Genomic DNA, 20,095 nt, shown 5'->3' with positions numbered 1-20,095 from the left:
TTTAAGGAGCTCATGTTCTGAAGCAGTTCCGGCTTCAGAATATGAACATGGGTATTGAATGTGGGTGCACATGTGCAGTAACAGAAGCAGTACTAGCTGCAGTGAGTGCCCCAAGGGGCCACCGAGTATCCTGGAAGAGTTAAACTGGAGCTGAGGCTCTGGAAGAAGAGGAGTTTAAGTGACTGAGAAAAGGGGCGAGCTCATCCAGCAAACAACTTCCCCACTGCCAGGCCTTGTGCTGGGCATCGCCAAGGACTCAGAGAAGCGACAGACCCTACCCTGTCCTGAGGGGGGTTCCTGTCTGGTGAGATGTCAGACACAGGCCCAGATGGTCCCTGACGTGCAAACAAGGGTAGCGGAGTCAGGGAGGCCCCCAAGGAGGGACAAGGCCAAAGCATGAAAAGTGTAGCTTTCTGGGGGATGAGGGGGAGAGGGGTGCATAGTTACTTTTGTAAACTGATCATTCTGTCACTAGATGTGTGTGAGCCAGGACACGGGGATGAGCAAGCAGAGGTGTCCACCTCCAGTCTGTGTCTACTGCTGGGCAGAGAGCAGTTCACCCCTGCATCTCGCCTGGCACCCCTGGCCGCCGGCAGTCTGCAGTACTGGTTAACAGTGGGGCTCTGGATTGAGCCTGCCTATCTTTGAACCCTCCGAGCTAGCTGTGCCACCTTGGGCAGGTCGCTTCATCTCTCTGGACCTTGGTTCTGGTCACTGTATTGGAAGGTAACAGCACCTATCTCTGAAGTTTTTTTGAAGATTTTGTGAGTTCCTTCATTCTTCATTTGGTAGATGTTTATTCAGCACATCCTCTGTCCTAGGCCCTCTTCAGGGCGCATGAGACATAGCAGGAAACAGGACAAAACCTCTCTCATAGTTTTCATTCGCATTGTGGGGATGGACAGTGAACAAGATAAATAAGCAGTGGTTCTCAGAATTGAGTGGCCTTGGAATAGCTCCAGGGCTCGTTACCATAGATTCTGGACCCCCCAGCCCCCGAGAGTTTGATTCCGTTGGGCCTGACCAATTAGCATCCAGCACATTCCCACGTGAAGCTCAAGCTGCAGGTCCAGGACTATGCTTTGAGAACTCTAAGAACTGATACAGTGCATCACGCAGCAATAAGTACCATCTGGAAAATGTAAAACAGGAAAAGGGGTTGGAGGGTATCAGTGTGGGGCAGTGGAGATTGTTCTTTTAAACAGGCCTTACTGGGGTACCTGACTGGCTTAGTCGGTGGAGCATGCAGCTCTTGATCTCGGGGTTGTGAGTACAAGCCCCATGTTGGAGGTAGATTACTTAAAAATAAAAATCTTTAAAAAAAAAAAAAAAAACAGGCCTCACTGAGAAGGTGACATTTGAGCAAAAACCTGAAGGAGAGGTGGGAGGAAGCCATGGGAACATCTGGGGAAGAGTATTTGGCAGGGCAGAGGGAACAGTCTGTCAAAGGTCCTGAGGTAGGACCAAGCCTGGAGTGCTTAAGGAACAGAGAAGAAACAAGTGGCTGGAACCAAATGAACAAGGGGGAGAGGGCAGAGATAAGTGTCTAAAAGGGAAGGTCTTGTGGGCCACCCTGAGGACTTGGCTTTAGTTCTGCATAAGATGGAACCTAGGGGAGCTTCTGAGCAGAGCAGGGATGGGATGATCTGACACATTTGTACAGGATCTGTCCGGTTGCTGTGTGAAGAATACACTGATAGGGGGCAGGGTGGAATGAGGGACACCCTAATGGAAGGCTCTTCATTTATTGAACAGATAGTTATTCAGCACCTACTGTGTGCCAGGCTCTGTTGTAGACTCTGGAACGCCTCCCTGACAACACACACCAAATCCCTGCCTACGCTGGACTCATGCTGGGCTCAGGTTCCAGCAGGGGGAGACAAACAGCAACCACAACAGAAAGCTGCAAACAATCCTAGAAAGTCAGAGGACCCTGGGCTGGGAGCCCAGCAGGGACTGGAAAGTGGTGAGACTCCGGTCTCATAGAGCCTATGAGATTTGCAGGGGAAACAAACATGTGGTCTGAGGGAGGGGAAGAGAGAAGCTGGGGTGACTCCCAGGTTGTTGGCCTGGTGGGAGCTGCCTTTTCCTGAACTGGGGGAGATGAGGGGTTCAGGGAGCAGGTTTGCAGGGAGATGAGGGGCCTGGCTATGGAGTGTGGGATGCCTAAGCAGACGTCCTCATAGTAAGCAGCTTGCCTCTGTTGGGCTGAGCCTTGGAGAGCGGTCTGGGCCAGAGATAGGCAAGCCGGATCAGATGAGTGTAGAGGTGGCAGAGAAAGCCCTGGGTTGGGAGATGGGACGAGAACACTGATGAGGGGGTGTCACAGAAACTAATGTCTAAGTCAGGGGGCGCTCAGCGTTATCTGTTTGTAATGAAGAGTCTGAACCAGGAGAGATCACCCTGTTTTGTGCCTCGGCAGCTGAGAGGGGACACACAGGGGCCTCTTTCCTTCTCTCTCTCTCTCTCTCTTTTTTTTTTTTTTTAAAGGTTTTATTTATTTATTTGTGAGAGACCAAGAGAGAGGCAGACACAGGCAGAGGGAGAAGCAGGCTTCATACAGGAGTTTGATGCGGGACTCAATCCCAGAACTCTGGGATCACGTTTTGAGCTGAAGGCAGATGCTCAATCGCTGAGCCACCCAGGGGTCCCGGCCTCTTTCCTTCTAATGCTCCCTTGTCCGACTGTGCTTAGGCGGTGCCTACAATGGGAAACTAGCACAGGAACCTCTATTTTGCTTGCAAAGCGACCTTCCCTCCCACCACACACTCCTGGCTACGGCCCACTGACCTGGTGCAGCCTGTCTGCCCAGGAGCCCTCCTGCCTCCCTTTGCCAGGCCAGGTGTGGCCACTCCTCTGGGCTCCTGGAAGGCAGAGATCCTCTGCTCCACCCAGGTCTCTCCCACTGCCCCCCCTCTCCCCTGGTCAAAACTCTATGTGTCTCTCTGGCCGCTTACAAGGCTGGAGCAAAGGCCTCCGGGCTTTTCCTTTCCTGTGAGTTAAGCCACGTATAAACAGTTTGCACTCAAAAGTCGCCAAAGGAGAGTATTCCAAGTCTTCCTCCCTATAGGAAACTCGAAACTTGCGTGTCCTCTGTCAGAGCAGCACCACTCGTCACAGGCAAGAGGTGCAAACAGCCTGATATCAGTTCACTGACAGACAGATGGATAAACACAGTGTTCTACAGCCACATGGCGAGGGAGTGTTCAGGCATGAAAAGGAAGGAAGCACTGACCCCTGCTGCATCATGGGTAGACCTTGAAAACGATCCCAAGTGAAACAAGCCAGACAACAAAGGACACATATTCTAAGGTTCCATTTATAGGAAATGCCCAGAATGGGCAAATCCACAGAGACAAAGTAGATTAGTGATGGCTTTGGGCTGGGAGAAGTTGGGGTGGGAATGGGCCGAGAGGCTGGGGTGAGAGTGATGGCCAAGGAGTGTGGGGTTTTGTTTTGGGGTGATGAAAAGGTTCTAAGATTGTGGTGATGGTCACACAGCTCTGAATTCACTAAAAATTATCAAACTGTACACTTGATCTCATGAGTCATATGGTGTATGAATTATATCAATAAAACTGTCCCATACTGTCCCGTTCCCCCACCCCCGGGAAGCCAGGGTTACCAGTTTATTACCTATCTCTCCAGAATTATGCATTGAAAACAAACATGTGGGATGCCTGGGTGGCTCAGCGGTTGGGCGTCTGCCTTTGGCTCGGGGCGTGACCCTGGAGTCCCAGGATCGAGTCCCACATCAGGCTCCTTGCATGGAGCCTGCTTCTCCTCTCTCTGCCTCTCTCTCTACTTCTCTCTGTATCTCTCATGAATAAGTAAATAAAATCTTAAAAAAAATAAAGAAAAGAAAACAAACATGCTTTGGGGCACCTGGGTGGCTCGTTTGGTTAAGTGTCCATCTCGTGATCTCAGCTCAGGTCTTAATTTCAGGGTCATGAGTTGAGGCCCCGCGTTGGGCTCCATGCTAGGCGTGGACCCTACTTAATAACATCAAAGCACAAACATGCTTTACATACTCTCCCATATACCTTGTAAAAATGTTATTTTTTATTTTATGTGTTTTCTTCCAACTTTTTAAGATTTTATTTATTTCAGAGAGAGCACAAAAGTATGAGCAGGGGGAGTGGCAGGGGGAGAAGCAGACTCCCTGTGGAGCAGGGATCCTGATGTGGACTCAATCCCAGGACCCTAGGACCACATCCTGAGCTGAAGGCAGATGCTTAACTGAGCCATCCAAGCGCCCTCAACTTTTTTGTTTTGTAAGTAATCTCTATACCCAACAACATGGGGCTCAAACTCACAACCCCAAGATCAAGAGCTGCACACACCACTGACTGAGCCAGCCAGGTGCCTCTCCAACTTTTATTTTGAAAAATTTCAGGTTTGCAGAGAACTTGCAAGACAAATACAACAAACACCCACGTCCCCTTTGCCTGGATTCACCAGCTAACACGCTGTATCATTTGCTTTATCTAGACACACATAAATACTTTTTCTTTTTTGGCAGAACTATTTACAGGTTGTAGTCATCATGACACTTAACTCTCAGAACTCTAGCTGACCAATGACATCCTACATAACTGGCATAATTATCACAATCAGGCCATTTACCCTGAGGCAACACCATTATTTCATACATGATCTTTTTTAATTTATTTTTTTTTTAAGATTTTATTTATTTATTCGTGAGAGACACACAGAGAGAGGCAGAGACACAGGCAGAGGGAGAAGCAGGCTCCCTGCAGGGAGTCCGATACAGGACTTGATCTGGGATCCCGGGATCATGACCTGAGCCAAAGGCAGACAGACATTCAACCGCTGAGCCACCCAGGCGTCTCTCATACATGATCTTTATTCAATTTGTCCAGTTGTCCCGGTGACATCGTACATGGTGGCTTTTGATTTTTTTTTTTTTTTTGGATTTTATTTATTTATTTATTTATTTATTTATTTAAAGATTTTATTTAGTTATTCATGAGAGACACAGAGAAGGCAGAGATATAGGCAGAGGGAGAAACAGGCTCCTTGCAGGGAGCCCCATGGGGGACTCGATCCTGGAACCCCAGTATTATGCCCTGGGCTGAAGGCAGATGCTCAACTGCTGAGCCACCCAGGCATCCCTAAAGATTTTATTTACTTATTTATGAGAGACAGAGGCAGAGACATCGGCAGAGGGAGAAGAAAGATGCCTGTAGGGGGCCTGACATGGGACTCGATCCCAGGACCCCAGGACTATAACCTGAGCCGAAGGTAGATGCTCAACCACTGAGCCACCCAGGTGCCCCTGCTTTTGATTTTTTAATCCAAGATCTGATCTGAGGTCCCACCTTATACTTAGTTGTCAAGATATGCAGTCTCTTCTTCAATTTATATGCATTCACTGAAGCATTTGCCTTCAGCTCCTGTCATGATCCCAGGGTCCTGGGATGGAGCCTCAGGTCAGGTTCCCTGCTCAGTGGGGAGTCTGCTCCTCCCTCTCCCTCTGCCCTCCCCCTCAAATAAATAAATAATTTTTTTTTTTTAAGGATTTTATTTATTTATTCATGAGAGAGAGAGGCAGACATAGTCAGAGGGAGAAGCAGTCTCCATAAAGGGAGCCTGATGTGGGACTCCATCCCGGGACCACAGGATCACGCCCTGAGCCGAAGGCAGACACCCAACCACTGAGCCACCCAGGTGTCCCAATAAATAAAATCTTAAAGAATAAATAAAAGTTTCCTGCCCCCTTGTCACCCACCCCCTTTATGACATTGACATATGACATTAAGATTCCAGACAGGTAGTTTTGCAGTCCAGTTCTTACTTTGGTTTGATTATTTCCTAATGCAAAGAATCAGGAGAAACTTTTTTTAGACTTTTTTTTATAATACAAAAAAGATAACTGTCTAAGTACACCATTCTGCATCTCGTGTTCTCTAACAATGGGTCTTTTGAGAGCCCTGCACATCAGTACGTAGAGAGCTTCCTCATTCCTTTATACAGCTGCATAATATTCCATGGACCAGAGTTGATGTAATTTATTTAAACAGTTCCCCCAGGGTGGATGAGGACATTTAGGTGGTTTCCAGTCTTTTGTGATGGCAAACAATGCTGCCGGAAACAACCTCATAAATGCAGATTTTTTTCTGTGATAGTATACCTCTATTATAAACCCCTAGATGCAGGATTGTGGCCTTCCAGCTCTCATGTTTTAATTGAGGTAGAATTTACAAACAGTGAAATGCACAGGTTCTCAAATGGGCAGCTGTAGGTAAGGCACCCTAGAGAATTCCTCATTCCCCTTCTCAATCCCTCCCTTCCCATAAGCAGCTGCTGGCCTGACTGCTAGCACCACAGATTAGCCTATTCAAAAACTTTGTATAAATGGCACCACACGGTATGTACTCTTACTGTAAATTGAGGTGAAATTAACCATTTTTAAAATTTATTTATTTATTTATTTAAGATTTTATTTGAGAGGGAGAGGGAGAAGCAGACTCCCTGCTGAGCAGGGAGCCCAACATTGGGCTTGATCCCAGGACCCCGAGATCAGGACCTGAGCCCAAAGCAGACACTCCACCAACTGAACCCCCCAGGTGCCCCTGAGGTTAACCATTTTGTTTTGTTTTGTTTTGTTTTTTTAATTTTTTTAAAATTTATTTATGATAGTCACACAGAGAGAGAGAGGCAGAGACACAGGCAGAGGGAGAAGCAGGCTCCATGCACTGGGAGCCCAATGTGGGATTCGATCCCGGGTCTCCAGGATCGCGCCCTGGGCCAAAGGCAGGCGCTAAACCGTTGCGCCACCCAGGGATCCCTGAGGTTAACCATTTTGAAGTGTACAGTTCAGTGGCATTGAGTATGTTTATAGTGTGGCACATCCACCACCTCTGGCTACTTCCAGAACATTTTTATCCCCCCAAAAGGAAAACCTATACCCCTGACCACTTTCCCATCTCTCCAGTGCATACATGGGTGTCTGGCTTCTGCATGGCATGTTTTTGAGATTTGTCCATCCTGTGTGTCTCTCGGTAGCTACCTGTGGTCTAATGTGGAGAAGTATTCCATTGTGTACCAAACCAGACATTTGCAACAACACATCCCCGGTCAGCCCTAGGCTCAGCTGGTGTAACCCTACGGCGTGGTGGCTCAGGCAAGACATAAGTATATTTCTCTGCGTAACTTCCCTAAAGTAGAAACTCTGCCCTCAGGAGGTTGTCAAGGGACCTGGGTCCCTTCTGTCTTGTAGCCCTGCATTCCCTGTAATGTTGTCCGTGTCCCTGTGGTCAAGTTTGGTTCATCACCACTATATCCATGCCCCAGCCATCGAGAAGAGGGAAGAGGCTATAGAGGCAAGCTTCCTTTGAAGGCTCTCCCAGAAGTTGCACACCTCGCATTCTTTTTGCAAGAGAACTCAGTAACGTGATCGTCGCTAGCAGTGCACCCTGGGAAATGTAGTCTTGGGCTGGGCTTCCTATGTCGGCTCCGAGGCAAGGGGTCGGTCCCTAAAAGGAAGAAGGGGAGACTGGATCTAGGGTGGTGTAAGGGGAGTTATGGGATCAGAAGTGTTCACTGGAACCCAGGGCAGCTGACCTGTCCCCTCCCTGCCCTCCCCAGCTGGGTCTGGGGTCTGCTCTAGGTTCCTGTAATCTCTCTGTAGGCCTGGATGCTGGGAGTCATGTACTTTTAAAAAACTTCTTTCTCTTTTTTAAAATAATTTTAAACTTGGAATGCCTGGGTGGCTCAGCGGTTGACCATCTGCCTTTGGCTCAGGGCATAATCCCGGATTCTAGGATCAAGTCCCACATCAGGCTCCCTCTGCATATGTTTGGCCTCTCTGTCTCTCATGAATAAATAAAATCTCTAAAAAAGTAATAATAATAATTTTAAACTTATAGGAAGATCCAAAGAGTAAGAATAATGCAAAGAACACTTGTATACCCTTTACCTAGCTTCACATGTTTTAACATTTCCCCTCTTTGTTTTATGATTTGCATGTACACAAGCTTCATTTTCCCCCTCTCTGCACATATGCGCCCTAAAAACTTTTTTTTTTTTTTCAGAATAGCTTTCATACATCATGGCTATTTACCCTCAAATAACTGAGTGTGTATTTTCTTAGAATATTCTCTTATTTATTCATGGTGAAGTTACTAATCTCAATGGGCTTCACTTGAATATAGTCTTTTGTCAAACCTACTAGAAGATATATACTTTCTTTTTTTTTTTAATGGTGAAAAAATTTATGTTTAGATTTATAGCCGGCTGGACTCCGTTTAGATGATCCCAATTTTGTTGGCAACATCCAAAGCATCATAGTCAGGAGCCAGTCGAACATATGCTTTCTTCTCTCCATCAGGCCTGATCAAGGTGTTGACCTTGGCCACATCAATGTCATAGAGCTTCTTCACAGCCTGTTTGATCTGGTGCTTATTGGCCTTGACATCCACAATGAACACAAGTGTGATGTTGTCTTCTATTTTCTTCACGGCTGACTCAGTAGTTAAGGGGAACTTGATGATGGCATAGTGATCAAGCTTGTTTCTCCTGGGGGCGCTCTTTCGAGGATATTTGGGCTGCCTTTGGAGACGCAGGGTCTTGGGTCGTCGGAATGTAGGTGATGTGTGGATCTTCTTTTTTTTGTGACTGTGCACACCTTTCAGCACCACTTTCTTAGCTTTCAAAGCCTTTGCTTTGGCTTCAGCTTTGGGAGGCCTTCGGCGCCATCTTCGTGAAAGGGCGGATATATACTTTCATATCAATATATCTTATCAAAACCTACCGTAAAATAATTTCTTATGTGTTGCAATTAAGAAAACATATAAACAGGGGCGCATGGCTGGCTTAGTCAGAAGAGTGTGCAACTCTTGATCTCAGGGTCGTGAGTTCAAGCCCCACGTTGGGGCATAGAGCTTACTTAAATAAATAAACTTTTTTTTTTAACTTTTTTTTTTTTTTTTAAGATTTTGTTTATTTATTCATGAGAGACACAGAGAGGCAGAGACATAGGCAGAGGGAGAAGCAGGCTCCCTGTAGGGAGCCTGATGGGGGACTCCATCCCAGGACTCCAGGATCACACCCTGAGCCAAAAGCAGATGCTCAACCACTGAGCCACCCAGGTGCCCCATAAATAAACTGTTAAAAAACCAATTTTATGAAAGAAAAGAACAAAAAAAATGTATACATTTGCTTTTTTTTTGTTGTGTTTGCTACATTGGATCCTGGTTTGGAGGGAAATACTATAAGGGAGATTTGGGGGGACAGAGTAATCAGGAAATGGACACTTTATGTTATTATTGAGTTGTTAAAAGTCCTGGATTTGATCATCATCCCATGCTTGCTTAAGAGAATGACCTCGGCCCCGGGGGAGGGGGGGGGGCGCCTGGGTGGCTCAGTTGGTTAAGCATCTGCCTTTGGCTCAGGTTGTGTTCCTGGATTCCTGAAATCAAGCCTCACATTGGGCTCCCTGCTCAGCACAGAGTCTGCTTCTCCCTCTCCTCCCTGCTTGTGCACTCTCCCTCTCTCTCTCTCTTTCTCTCAAAGTATTTTAAAAGAGAGAGAACATGTCCTTGGGGCTCCTGGCTGGCTCCATTGGTAGAGCAGTGACTCTTGATCTCAGGATTGTGAGTTCAAGCCTTGTGTTGGGTGTGGAGCCTATTTAAAAGAAGGGGAAAGAGAAAGAATGTCTTTGTCCTTCAACAATATGTGCTAAAGTATGCAGGGATCAAGGGCCATGGTATCTAACTGACAGGCAACTAACTCAAATGACTGGGGAAATAAATAAGTGATGATGTGTGCATATCACATATAGGGGCTGATAAAGCAAATGTGGCAGCAAGTTGATACTTGGGGAATCTGGGTAAAGGGTATACAGTTCTGCAAATTTGAGATTATTTCAAAATAGAAAGGGGCTTCTGTTTTTGTTTTGTTTTGAAGGCGGATGGGAAGTCTCTGAGGTGTTTTGAGCTGGGAAGGGACCAGATCAGATTTGTCAGACCACTGCCTGGCACCCGATACAGTGTGACAGGCCTGAAGGGTGCCTCCCAGCTGTTTGTGGAACAAAGGCCTGGGCAGGTGGGGAGACATGCGGGTGATGACATCAGAAACAGAGGTTTATGGGAAAGAAAGGGATGTGCTAAGGGCCAGGTCTCTGGGTGGGTGGAGGGCATGCAGACAGGTGGCAGGGGGCAGGCAGACAGGTAAAAGGATATAGAAGGTTTGAACATGTGAAGAAAGGATTAAACTGAGATGGAGAGTGGGTTGTAATTATATTAACTACATGTGGAATGTGCCAGCACCCCGTGAGCCTGCGGGTGGAGTCGTGTTACTCCTGAGGCATTCTGGAGAATGAAAAGGCTCATGGTCATGGTGGGTGTATGTGGGGCCAGGAAGAAGGCAGAAACCTACCCCCAGCCCTGACTTGTCCAGCAGGATGGATGGGAAGCGACGACCAGGCCCAGGGCCTGGGGTGCCCCCGAAGCGGGCCCGTGGGGGCCTCTGGGATGAGGATGAGCCATTTCAGCCATCCCAGTTTGAGGAGGAGCTGGCCCTGATGGAGGAGATGGAGGCAGAGCACAGGCTGCAAGAACAGGAGGAGGAGTTGCTGCAGCCGCCCCTGGAGGGAGCCCCAGATGGTGAGACCTAGAGTGGGAAGAACACCCCTGCACCCCCATACTCGTCCTGCCTATGAACCGAGTCAGCCACAGAGCTCACCTGACTTCTGGCCCACTTTGAGCCCCACAACGTACTGACTTTTGACTTCTTGCCAGTATGCCACCTTTGTTGCCTGCAGCTCCAATTTGGACCCTGACTCTTGATCCCATAATCTCTCCTGAGTTACCTGCCTGAGCCAGAGCACCATGCCCACCTGACTTTCCTTTCACATATCAGATGCCACCTGAGAGGTCAGGGGCAGGGAGGGGGGGCATTGCATATTTCCAAGGGAGGACCACGACTCCATGTAGCCTGCTTCTCTCTCCCACCTGCCCAGGGCAGTTCTCCCCAACGGCCATAGATGCCCGCTGGCTTCGGCCCACCCCGCCCCCCCTGGATCCCCAGAAGGAGCCCCTCATCTTCCAGCAGTTGGAGATCGATCATTATGTGGGTGAGCTTGGTGGACAGAGGCCTGGTGGGTGGGAGGAGGGGTCCCAGGCTTTGAGGGAAGAGATGGACTCAGACAGTACCCATGTAGGTGGCCAGGGCTGTGGGTGACAGTGGGCAGCAAGAGGGAAGGGGGTATGCAGGTGGCCAGCAGGGCTTCATGGAGGTGGGGAGTTGTCTTCCAACTGAGGCTCCTTGCTGGGGGGAGACAGGTGTGGTTTGACACCCATCCATCCAGGAACAGCATCTGCACTGAGCCAGGCCCTGTTCCGGTCAGACCAGGTCGCTGCTCTTGGAGGCTCACCTTCTAGAAGGATAGGCAGAATAAAAAAGGAAGTGGCTACTCACATAGCCATGTGGGTTGTAAAAAGACATGAGGTAGGGTGGAGGAGCCAGACTGTGCATCTTGGGGGTCTGAGGAGGCTTCTTGAGGAGGCATCAAGGAATGGGGTGGGATGGGGCTGTCTGGGGGAGAGATTCCAGCAGAGGGTCCCGAGGAGGGAGCAGGTCTGGAATATTTAAGGAACATTGAGACGGGGGGCAGGGGCAGGAGGGCATCTGAGGTCCTGTCTGCCAAGGCAAGGACTTGGGGCCTCCATTCTTAGTGGGCTGGAAAGCCTTTGGCCCTGGAGAGACCCATGCCACCTCGCAGGTTAGAAGCCTCCCCTGTAAGAGAGCAAAGAGACAAGCAAGCTCCAGGCAAGGAGGAAACATTGACAATCTTCCACGTATCTGACAAAAAAAAACAGTACTGCGAATAAGTAAAGAACATTGAGATGTCAGCAGTAAGAAAAGGATCCAGTCTGCGAATGGGCAAAACACTTGAACAGACAGTTCACTCGAGGATACAGAGTGGCAGATAAGCACTGGAGAAGATGCTCAGTGTCACTGGCTGTCGGGGAGGTGCAGATAACAGCCACAGAGAGACCACACACACACACACACACACACACACAATCACCCCAAGACCAAGTGCTGAGGAAGACACAGAGCAATTGGAATGCTTGCTCACAAACACCTGGTGGGAATGCTCTGTGTTACAGTCCCTCTGGGAAACAGCCTGGAAGTTTCTTAGAGTTTAGCGCCCCGCCCCCCCCCCCCCCCGCCCCGTTTCTTGAGATACAAGAATTACTCTACCCTTTTCATAGTACCAGGCAGTTCCACCCCTAGAGTGACAAGAACCAGGTTCCATTTATATGAACAGTCTCAAAAAGACGAAAGTAGAACAATGGAGAGCGGACAGACCACTGGTGCCCTTGGTTGTGGTGGGAGGGGTTGTGGTTACAAAAGTACCTCCTGCTGGAGCTGTTTGGAGTGACGGAACCAGCTGGTACCCCGATTTTGGTGGTGGTTATGTGAATCTGTATGTGGTTAAAACTCATAACACTGCACGCACAAAGTCTTTTATTTAAAAGAAAAATTTTTGCCCCCCCCAAAAGGCAGGGGGCTCCCTCTAGCTGTACAGTGGCAAATGGACTGTAGAGGGACCAGCGGGAAGGTGGTAAAGGTGGAGCGAACAGTGTATATTAGCCTGGTGCAGGCAGAAGCACCCCAAGCTGCCCCTACCAGGGGCTGTGTTCTCAGCAGAGGGAGGCAAGCCTTTGAGGCCTGCCTCAAAGCCTGGGGAGGCAAGCCTTTGAGGAATCTGAGGGGGTAGCTCCTGCCTCGTCCTGTGATACCTGCAGGCCCAGCACAGCCCCTGCCCGGAGCACCCACGCCATCCCGCGACTCCGTGCCTATCCTGCGAGCCTTTGGAGTCACAGATGAGGGCGTGTCCGTCTGCTGCCACATCCATGGCTTTGCACCCTACTTCTATACCCCGGCGCCCTCTGGTGAGTGGCCCCAACCCACAAGACCCTCTCAGCCCCACCAGAGGCTCCCTGTGCTTCTGACCAGCCTCCCTGCCCTCAGGTTTTGGGTCCGAGCACCTGGGTGACCTGCAGCGGGAGCTGAATGCAGCCATCAGCAGGGACCAGCGAGGAGGGAAGGAGCTCACGGGGACGGCAGTGCTGTCTGTGGAGCTGTGCTCCCGGGAGAGTGAGTGCTGCCTGGGGGGGCCCAAGTGGGGGAGGCTCCCTCCGGTCTGGTGCCAGCCTCATCTGTCTGCAGGCATGTTCGGGTACCATGGCCATGGCCCCTCCCCATTCCTGCGCATCACCCTGGCACTACCGCGCCTCGTGGCCCCCGCCCGCCGCCTCCTGGAGCAGGGCATCCGTGTGGCAGGCCTGGGCACCCCCAGCTTCGCACCCTATGAGGCCAACGTGGACTTTGAAATCCGGTACAACCCCCACCTCACTTCTGCAACCTGCACCCCCCCCTTCCATCCCCAGCCAGCTTCCACCCACTGATCCTTCCCCCTTGCAGGTTCATGGTGGACACAGACATCGTAGGCTGCAATTGGTTGGAACTCCCAGCAGAGAAATACATCCTGAGGCCTCAGGGGAAGGTGCGGGGCTCTGTGGGGGTGGGGTCACAGAGCGGGGACCCTGCAGCTACTGACATGCCCCATCCCTGTAGGCCACACTGTGTCAGCTGGAGGCAGATGTGCTGTGGTCTGATGTGGTCAGTCACCCGCCAGAAGGGCAGTGGCAGCGAATCGCACCCCTGCGTGTGCTCAGCTTTGACATTGAGTGTGCTGGCCGCAAAGGTCTGTCTCCCGGGCCTGGAGCTCCTCCTGCTCTCCCTGTAGATGTTAGTGACATGCCAGTCTTGCCCCCGGAGCCCCCATATTTCTTGAGCCCACTCGGGAAGGAGGGAGTAGACGTGAAAATGGACAGGTTATTGTAAGATTCTCAGTGGAAGGAGGATGGTGGTGGACAGTGACAGGGCAGCTCAGATAGGTGGGCAGGAAGGGCCTCAGGGGTGATGGGGTAAGATTTGTAAAGAAGGATGAGCAGCCTCCCTACTACCACAGTGGCCCTCCAGAGAATAGCAAGTGCAAAGGCCTTGGGGCAGAACCATCCCAGTCTGTGAGGGAAAGGGAGAGGGCCAGAAAATGAAGGCAGAGGGGAACCAGGGTAGGTTTTGCAGGGTCTGCAGGCAGTGGGGATAGAGAGGAGTAGACAGGCTGGGGAGATTTGGAGGTGCAGCCACCCTGATGTGTCATGAAGGAAAAAGAGGAGTCTGGTCCCCTGCATCCCCTTTCTTCCCTGTGCAGGCATCTTCCCTGAGCCCGAGCGGGACCCCGTGATCCAGATCTGCTCACTGGGCCTCCGCTGGGGTGAGCCGGAGCCCTTCCTGCGCCTGGCACTCACCCTACGGCCCTGCGCCCCAATCCTGGGCGCCAAAGTGCAGAGCTACGAGCGGGAGGAGGAGCTGCTCCAGGTGGCTATTGTTCCATGTGCCCTCATTCCCTCAGAACACCCCCCACCCCCAGTCCCCGTCTCCACATCCCAGGTTCAAGCCATTTTCTCTGGATGTTGAGATGCTGAGTTTTTGGGTTCAGATCCCTTTGCTGTGAGGGGTGAACATTTCCCCTCTGGGTTCTGTGTAACTTTCAGAGGCACCTGCCCAATCTTTCTACAGTGGGGAGGAGGGCTCTGGGGTTGTTGCTTTTGGGGGTTTCTGGAATGTTCCAGGAGTGGGGAAGATCCATGCCAGGGGGACGATCAGGATGACAACCAGGGTGACCCAATTGCTCCCATCCCCAGGCATGGTCAACCTTTATTCGCACCATGGACCCTGACGTGATCACTGGCTACAACATCCAGAATTTTGACCTCCCATACCTCATCTCCCGGGCCCAAACTCTCAAGGTAGGGCAGGCAGCCGGGGAATGCTTGCTTTCAGAAGCCCCACTGGGAGCTCAAGAAGTGGGTGGCCACCCTGCTCCTTCTTGCTGCCTCCTCCCTTGTGGCTCTCTCCCTTGGGTGGTCCATCTTGCTCTGTATGGGCAGCCTACTGCCCCCAGTAGCTCCGGATACGTCACTGAAAACCCAGCTCTGGCCCTGCCCCTCCCCTGCTCCAAGTCCAGAAGGTTATCATGGCTTTGGCAGAAGCAAGGAGGGCATTTGTGGTTTAGTAAGGAAAGGATTGTGTGTTTGAGGGGCAGATGAAGCGTACCAGGGTAGAGTGTCTTGTCTTCTAGACTTGAAAATACATCAGTAAAAAATAAGGAAAAGGAAGGGGGGTTCCTCGAAGCGTGTGGCAAAACCTTGGTGCTTGGGGTGTGCTAGTTTGCTAGGACTGCTGGAACCCAGGGCTGCAGACTTGGGTTGTCTCAAGCCCGAGATCAAAGCCTCACAGGGCTGGTTCTTCCTGAGGCCTCTCCTAGCTTCTGGTGGTCTCAAGCGTTCCTGGGGTGTAGAAAGTGGTCTCCCTAATTCTTCAGCCTGTCTTCCTTCTATGCATGTCTCTGCCCAAATCTCCCCTTTTCCTAAGGACACAGTCCTATGGGATCAACACCCATCCTGGTGACCTCGTCTTAACTTGGTCACCTGTAAAGACCTTATTTCCAAATGAGGTTATGTTCTGAGGTGTGGCAGGTTAGGACTTCAACATCTTGGGGGCTGTGCAGGAAGACACAATTCAACTCACAATGGGGTTATAGATTATATTGTATCCTTTCTTCCTTTTCCTTATGTTTGGTTGGTTTTGTAACGAAAAATTAAAAAAATAAAAGTCATGCTTGGGGCAGTCATGCTGGCTGGCTCAGTCAGTAGAACAAGTGACTCTTGATCTCAGGGTGGTGGGTTCAAGCCCCATGTTAGTCATGAAGCCCACTAAAAAAATTAAATCAAATGCTATTAAAAAAAAAAATCATGTTTACAGCCCCCAACAGCTCCAGGAAGAAGTCCATCCCTATTGATCTGGCATTTGTGCACAGGGCAGCCTCCTCTCCCTCTGTCCCCTGCCCTGCTGCTCCACCAGCTCAGGCCTCTCTTCTCTCCTTCATGGACCTCCCGCCTCACCCCTCCCATGCCACTTTGTGTCTTGACCTCAGACCTAGCTCTCTGTGTGCCCTTACTGTGCTCCCATCTAGCGGCCCCCTGGACACCGCCTCCCCATGCACACACTGCCTCACCACTAAGTCCTCTAATCTGCTGCCCATCTGAGTGCAGCTTCCCAGCCACTGGGCACCATTCTTGCCCCCCTTAGTCCCATAGTCATCAGGCCTCTGATTCCTCTGATTCTCCCCATCCTGTCCTCCTATCTTTCACTTCTGGTCCATGCCTACCCGGCCCCAGAGGGTTTTTCTGCATCAGAACTGCCCCTGTGCCTGGGTGGCTCAGTTGGTGAAGTGTCTGCCTTTGGCTCAGGTCATGATCCTGGGGTCCTGCGATCCAGTCCTGAGTGAGGCTCCCTGCTTAGTGGGGAGCTTCCTTCTCCCTCTGCCTCTGCTTCTGGGGTCAAATAAATAAAATCTTAAAAAAAAAAAAAAAGAACTGCCCTGCTTCTGGCCACCTAGCCCTGGGCTCCCAGCAGGAAGAGAGTGGCATCATGGGTGTCATGACTTGCCTGGCTCTCCATTCCTGTGGCTCGGCCCCAGGCATCCCAAATCCGGCCCGGCCACTCCCCACTGCAGCTTGGCCCTGTCCATGTGCTTCATCCCCAGGTGCACACGTTCCCCTTCCTGGGCCGCGTGTCTGGCCTCCGCTCCAACATCCGGGACTCATCCTTCCAGTCCAAGCAGACCGGCCGGCGGGACAGCAAGGTGGTCAGCATGGTGGGCCGCGTACAGATGGACATGCTGCAGGTACGTGGACAGGACCGGGCTGGTGCCCCCACCCCCAGGGCTGCTGCCTGTGTCCCGGACCCACCCTGCACCTCCTGCCTCAGGTGCTGCTGCGTGAGTACAAGCTCCGCTCCTACACGCTCAACGCCGTGAGCTTCCACTTCCTGGGCGAGCAGAAAGAGGATGTGCAGCACAGCATCATCACTGACCTGCAGGTGCCTGGCCACGAGCCTGGGCCCTCCAACCCCTCCTGCTGCCTGCCCTGCCCTGCCCTTTCACCTCCACCTCCACCTCCACCTCCACCTCCTGCCCCTGACCTCCAATCTTATTCTTTTGTCTCCTCCTCTGACCTCAGCCAACCAACCCTTCTGACTTTCACCTTGACCTCTTGCTTTTGACTTGTGACCTCCCCCTGCAGATGTGACTCCACATTCCTGCCTGCTCCCGTGACCTCTGGCACTGCAACCTTTATTCTACTCTCCTGCCCCCACCTCTGGTCCGTGCTCACCCTTCAGACTGTTCCCTCCTCCCTCTGACCCCTTCGGACTCCCTAACCCATCCCCCTGCCCACTCCGTGCCCCAGCCCTTGCCCTCTCCCTGACCCTGAGTTCCCGCAGCCACCCCCACGTCCCCTGATGCCACCGGTGCCTGTCCCCAGAACGGAAATGACCAGACGCGCCGCCGGCTAGCTGTGTATTGCCTCAAGGATGCCTTCCTGCCCCTGCGGCTGTTGGAGCGGCTCATGGTGCTGGTGAACGCCATGGAGATGGCACGTGTCACTGGAGTGCCCCTCGGCTACCTGCTCAGCCGCGGCCAGCAGGTCAAGGTCGTGTCCCAGCTGCTGCGACAGGTCAGCGGGCAGAGCTGTGGGTGGGCCCAGTCATAATGCGCCTCAGCAAACCCCCCACTCATGGCCTCTGGTCACTTGCCATGACAATCCGATGCTCTTCCCTGCTCCTCCTCCTTCCTCTCGGGGTCTGTCCTGCCCATGCCTGCCTCCATTTCCCGACTTCTCCCCTCCCAGGCCATGCGCGAGGGACTACTGATGCCTGTGGTGAAGACAGAGGGTGGCGAGGACTACACAGGGGCCACAGTCATCGAGCCCCTCAAAGGGTGAGGCCTCATGGCTGGGGTGGGGGTGGGGGGCTCGGGGTTCCTGGCCCTGACTCCCCCCACCGCCCTCCCAGGTACTATGATGTCCCCATCGCCACCCTGGACTTCTCCTCTCTGTACCCATCCATCATGATGGCCCATAACCTGTGCTATACCACACTCCTGCGGCCGGGGGCTGCCCAGAAACTAGGGTATGGCACTTTCTTCATTCCGTGTACCCCAGGGGCCATTTTCAAGGCAGGGCAGGGCTGGGGGCCCAGAAATTGTGGGGAGGGGCATAGAGGGGAGACTTGAGAGGTGGGGAGAGCCTGAGGGGTCTGGAGGAGGAAGAGATGGGGAGGCCAGGTTCATGCCCTCTCCACTCCTACCTCTGCATTCTCCGACCCAGCCTGACCAAGGATCAGTTCATCAAGACGCCCACAGGGGATGAGTTTGTGAAGACGTCAGTGCGGAAAGGGCTGCTGCCCCAGATCCTGGAGAACCTGCTCAGCGCCCGGAAGAGGTGGGTTCTTGAGCATCCCACCCACCCTTGCTCAAACTTGCTGAGGCACCTTGTCAATCCCTGTCCCTTGTGGGTCACCCCAGGATTGCCACGCCACACTTAACTGCAGCTTTGTGTGAATTAGAACAAAATGGCCCTCCAGACAGCTCCCATTTGCCCTCTTTGCTGGGCGCCTCTGTGCAGTGCACAATCTGGACAACTGTACATGGCACCCATTTCTAGAAAGGCACCCTGACCAGTGCCCAGGCCTCTCATCTTTCCCTGAGATCTGGGACACTGCATCAATGGCGTTTGCTTCCTGTCCTTCCAGGGCCAAGGCCGAACTGGCCAAGGAGACAGACCCCCTGCGTCGGCAGGTCTTGGATGGGCGGCAGCTGGCCCTAAAAGTGAGTGCCAACTCTGTATATGGCTTCACTGGTGCCCAGGTGGGCAAGCTGCCGTGTCTGGAGATCTCCCAGGTGAGTGTTCAGTTTCTGCATCAGGCAAGGGGTGGGCAGACTACCCCTCCCTAGGAGAAGCAGGTGGCTGTGTGGCAGAGGTCCCGTTTCCCCAACTTGCTGAACGTCCTCTGTGGGTCCAGCAGGTAGCAAAACGGATAAGGGTTCCTGCCCTCCTGCAGTACACAGCCTCATGGGCACACAGATGGTGACAGCAGTAAATGCATATAGAAGGCACTTGGTGCCAAGGGCTCTGCAGACAGATGAAGCAGGGGAGGGACGGGGAGTGGTGGGGTGAGCAGAGGTTTTGTTCGTTGCTCATTCATTCCATCTGTCCTAGTCAGTCTGACAGACCCCACCCACCTCCTCCCCTGGTCCCTGTGAAGATGGGGCTACATTAGGCCTCTAGTCTAATGGGAGTACAGGGCCGTGTCTCCACTCATGGGGGCTAGGGCAGTGCCAGGGGCCCACCAATAGCATAGCCAGGCTCTGACGTTTGATGCACCGTGTGTGGTCCATCGCTGAGGGAGCTGGTGCAGGGGTGCATCCTCCCCGCTCAAGGTGGGAAGATGCTTGGAGGGTGCTTGGTCAGCGCTCTGCTCTGAGAGGGACTGCAGGCAGAAAAGCCTACTGCCTCCCTCCTTGCTGCACAGCAGTGTCCTAGGCCTGTTTACCAGAGGCAGCTCTGCTGCTTGGACAGAAAAACAGATCCATGGTTTTAACAGAGGATCTGAGTCTGTGGCTCTACCAAGCTGGGATGGTGGCCTAAGAGAGCCTTAGAAAGGTCTTCTTGTCCACCTCTGCCCCTGGGATTTGGGTCTTGGCACATTCCAGACTTGGTTACTTGCAGCCATGGGAAGCTCCCTTTGTATCTGGGCACTATGTCAGTCCTCATGTGGCTCTGGATGGAAGACTTGGAAGAACTGCCAGTGGCTGGACTTTTGGTGGGAGAGGTCTATCCACACACCCACCCACCTTCAGTTCAGGGGCTTCTCCCAAGACCACCCTCTCATCCAGTGATCCACTAGAAGGACTGAAGGAACTCCGGAAAGTCATCAGACTCACGATTATGACTTCATACAGTTAAAGGATAGGGATTAAAATCAGCCATGGGCAAAGGCATAGCGTTTCTGCTTCGTCTCTCACAGTGGAATCACACAGACCATGCTTATTGCTACTGGCATTGATGTGTGACAACACCCACAGAGGGTTTCCCACAAGGGAAGGTCACACGAGCCTCAGGTCCTGGGCTTTTACTGGAGCCATTCACGTAGG

At 52.0% G+C, this 20,095-nt stretch overlaps 1 protein-coding gene across 2 annotated transcripts in view; it reads left to right on the top strand.

Moving 5' to 3' along the window:
• POLD1 (DNA polymerase delta 1, catalytic subunit) overlaps positions 1-20,095 on the top strand; it is a 28,707-nt gene that overhangs the window by 1,883 nt on the left and 6,729 nt on the right. For both annotated transcript variants that reach the window (XR_003126971.3, XM_025424153.3), the window contains exons 3-18: positions 10,426-10,628; positions 10,985-11,098; positions 12,780-12,926; positions 13,006-13,131; positions 13,204-13,372; positions 13,459-13,540; positions 13,612-13,741; positions 14,252-14,418; positions 14,745-14,849; positions 16,649-16,789; positions 16,873-16,983; positions 17,427-17,618; positions 17,793-17,881; positions 17,956-18,072; positions 18,270-18,383; positions 18,694-18,841. Coding sequence is in view for 1 of the 2 variants with exons in the window: in XM_025424153.3 (XP_025279938.3) it covers positions 10,426-10,628; positions 10,985-11,098; positions 12,780-12,926; positions 13,006-13,131; positions 13,204-13,372; positions 13,459-13,540; positions 13,612-13,741; positions 14,252-14,418; positions 14,745-14,849; positions 16,649-16,789; positions 16,873-16,983; positions 17,427-17,618; positions 17,793-17,881; positions 17,956-18,072; positions 18,270-18,383; positions 18,694-18,841 (2,155 nt within the window). In the remaining variant the exon portion in view is untranslated. The remainder of the gene's footprint in view (positions 1-10,425; positions 10,629-10,984; positions 11,099-12,779; positions 12,927-13,005; positions 13,132-13,203; positions 13,373-13,458; positions 13,541-13,611; positions 13,742-14,251; positions 14,419-14,744; positions 14,850-16,648; positions 16,790-16,872; positions 16,984-17,426; positions 17,619-17,792; positions 17,882-17,955; positions 18,073-18,269; positions 18,384-18,693; positions 18,842-20,095) is intronic.

The sequence above is a fragment of the Canis lupus genome, chromosome 1 (assembly GCF_003254725.2).
Source record: "Canis lupus dingo isolate Sandy chromosome 1, ASM325472v2, whole genome shotgun sequence".
Lineage (NCBI taxonomy): Eukaryota > Metazoa > Chordata > Mammalia > Carnivora > Canidae > Canis > Canis lupus.
Note: the sequence above shows the minus strand (reverse complement) of the source record. Positions and strands in the feature narration are given on the sequence as shown.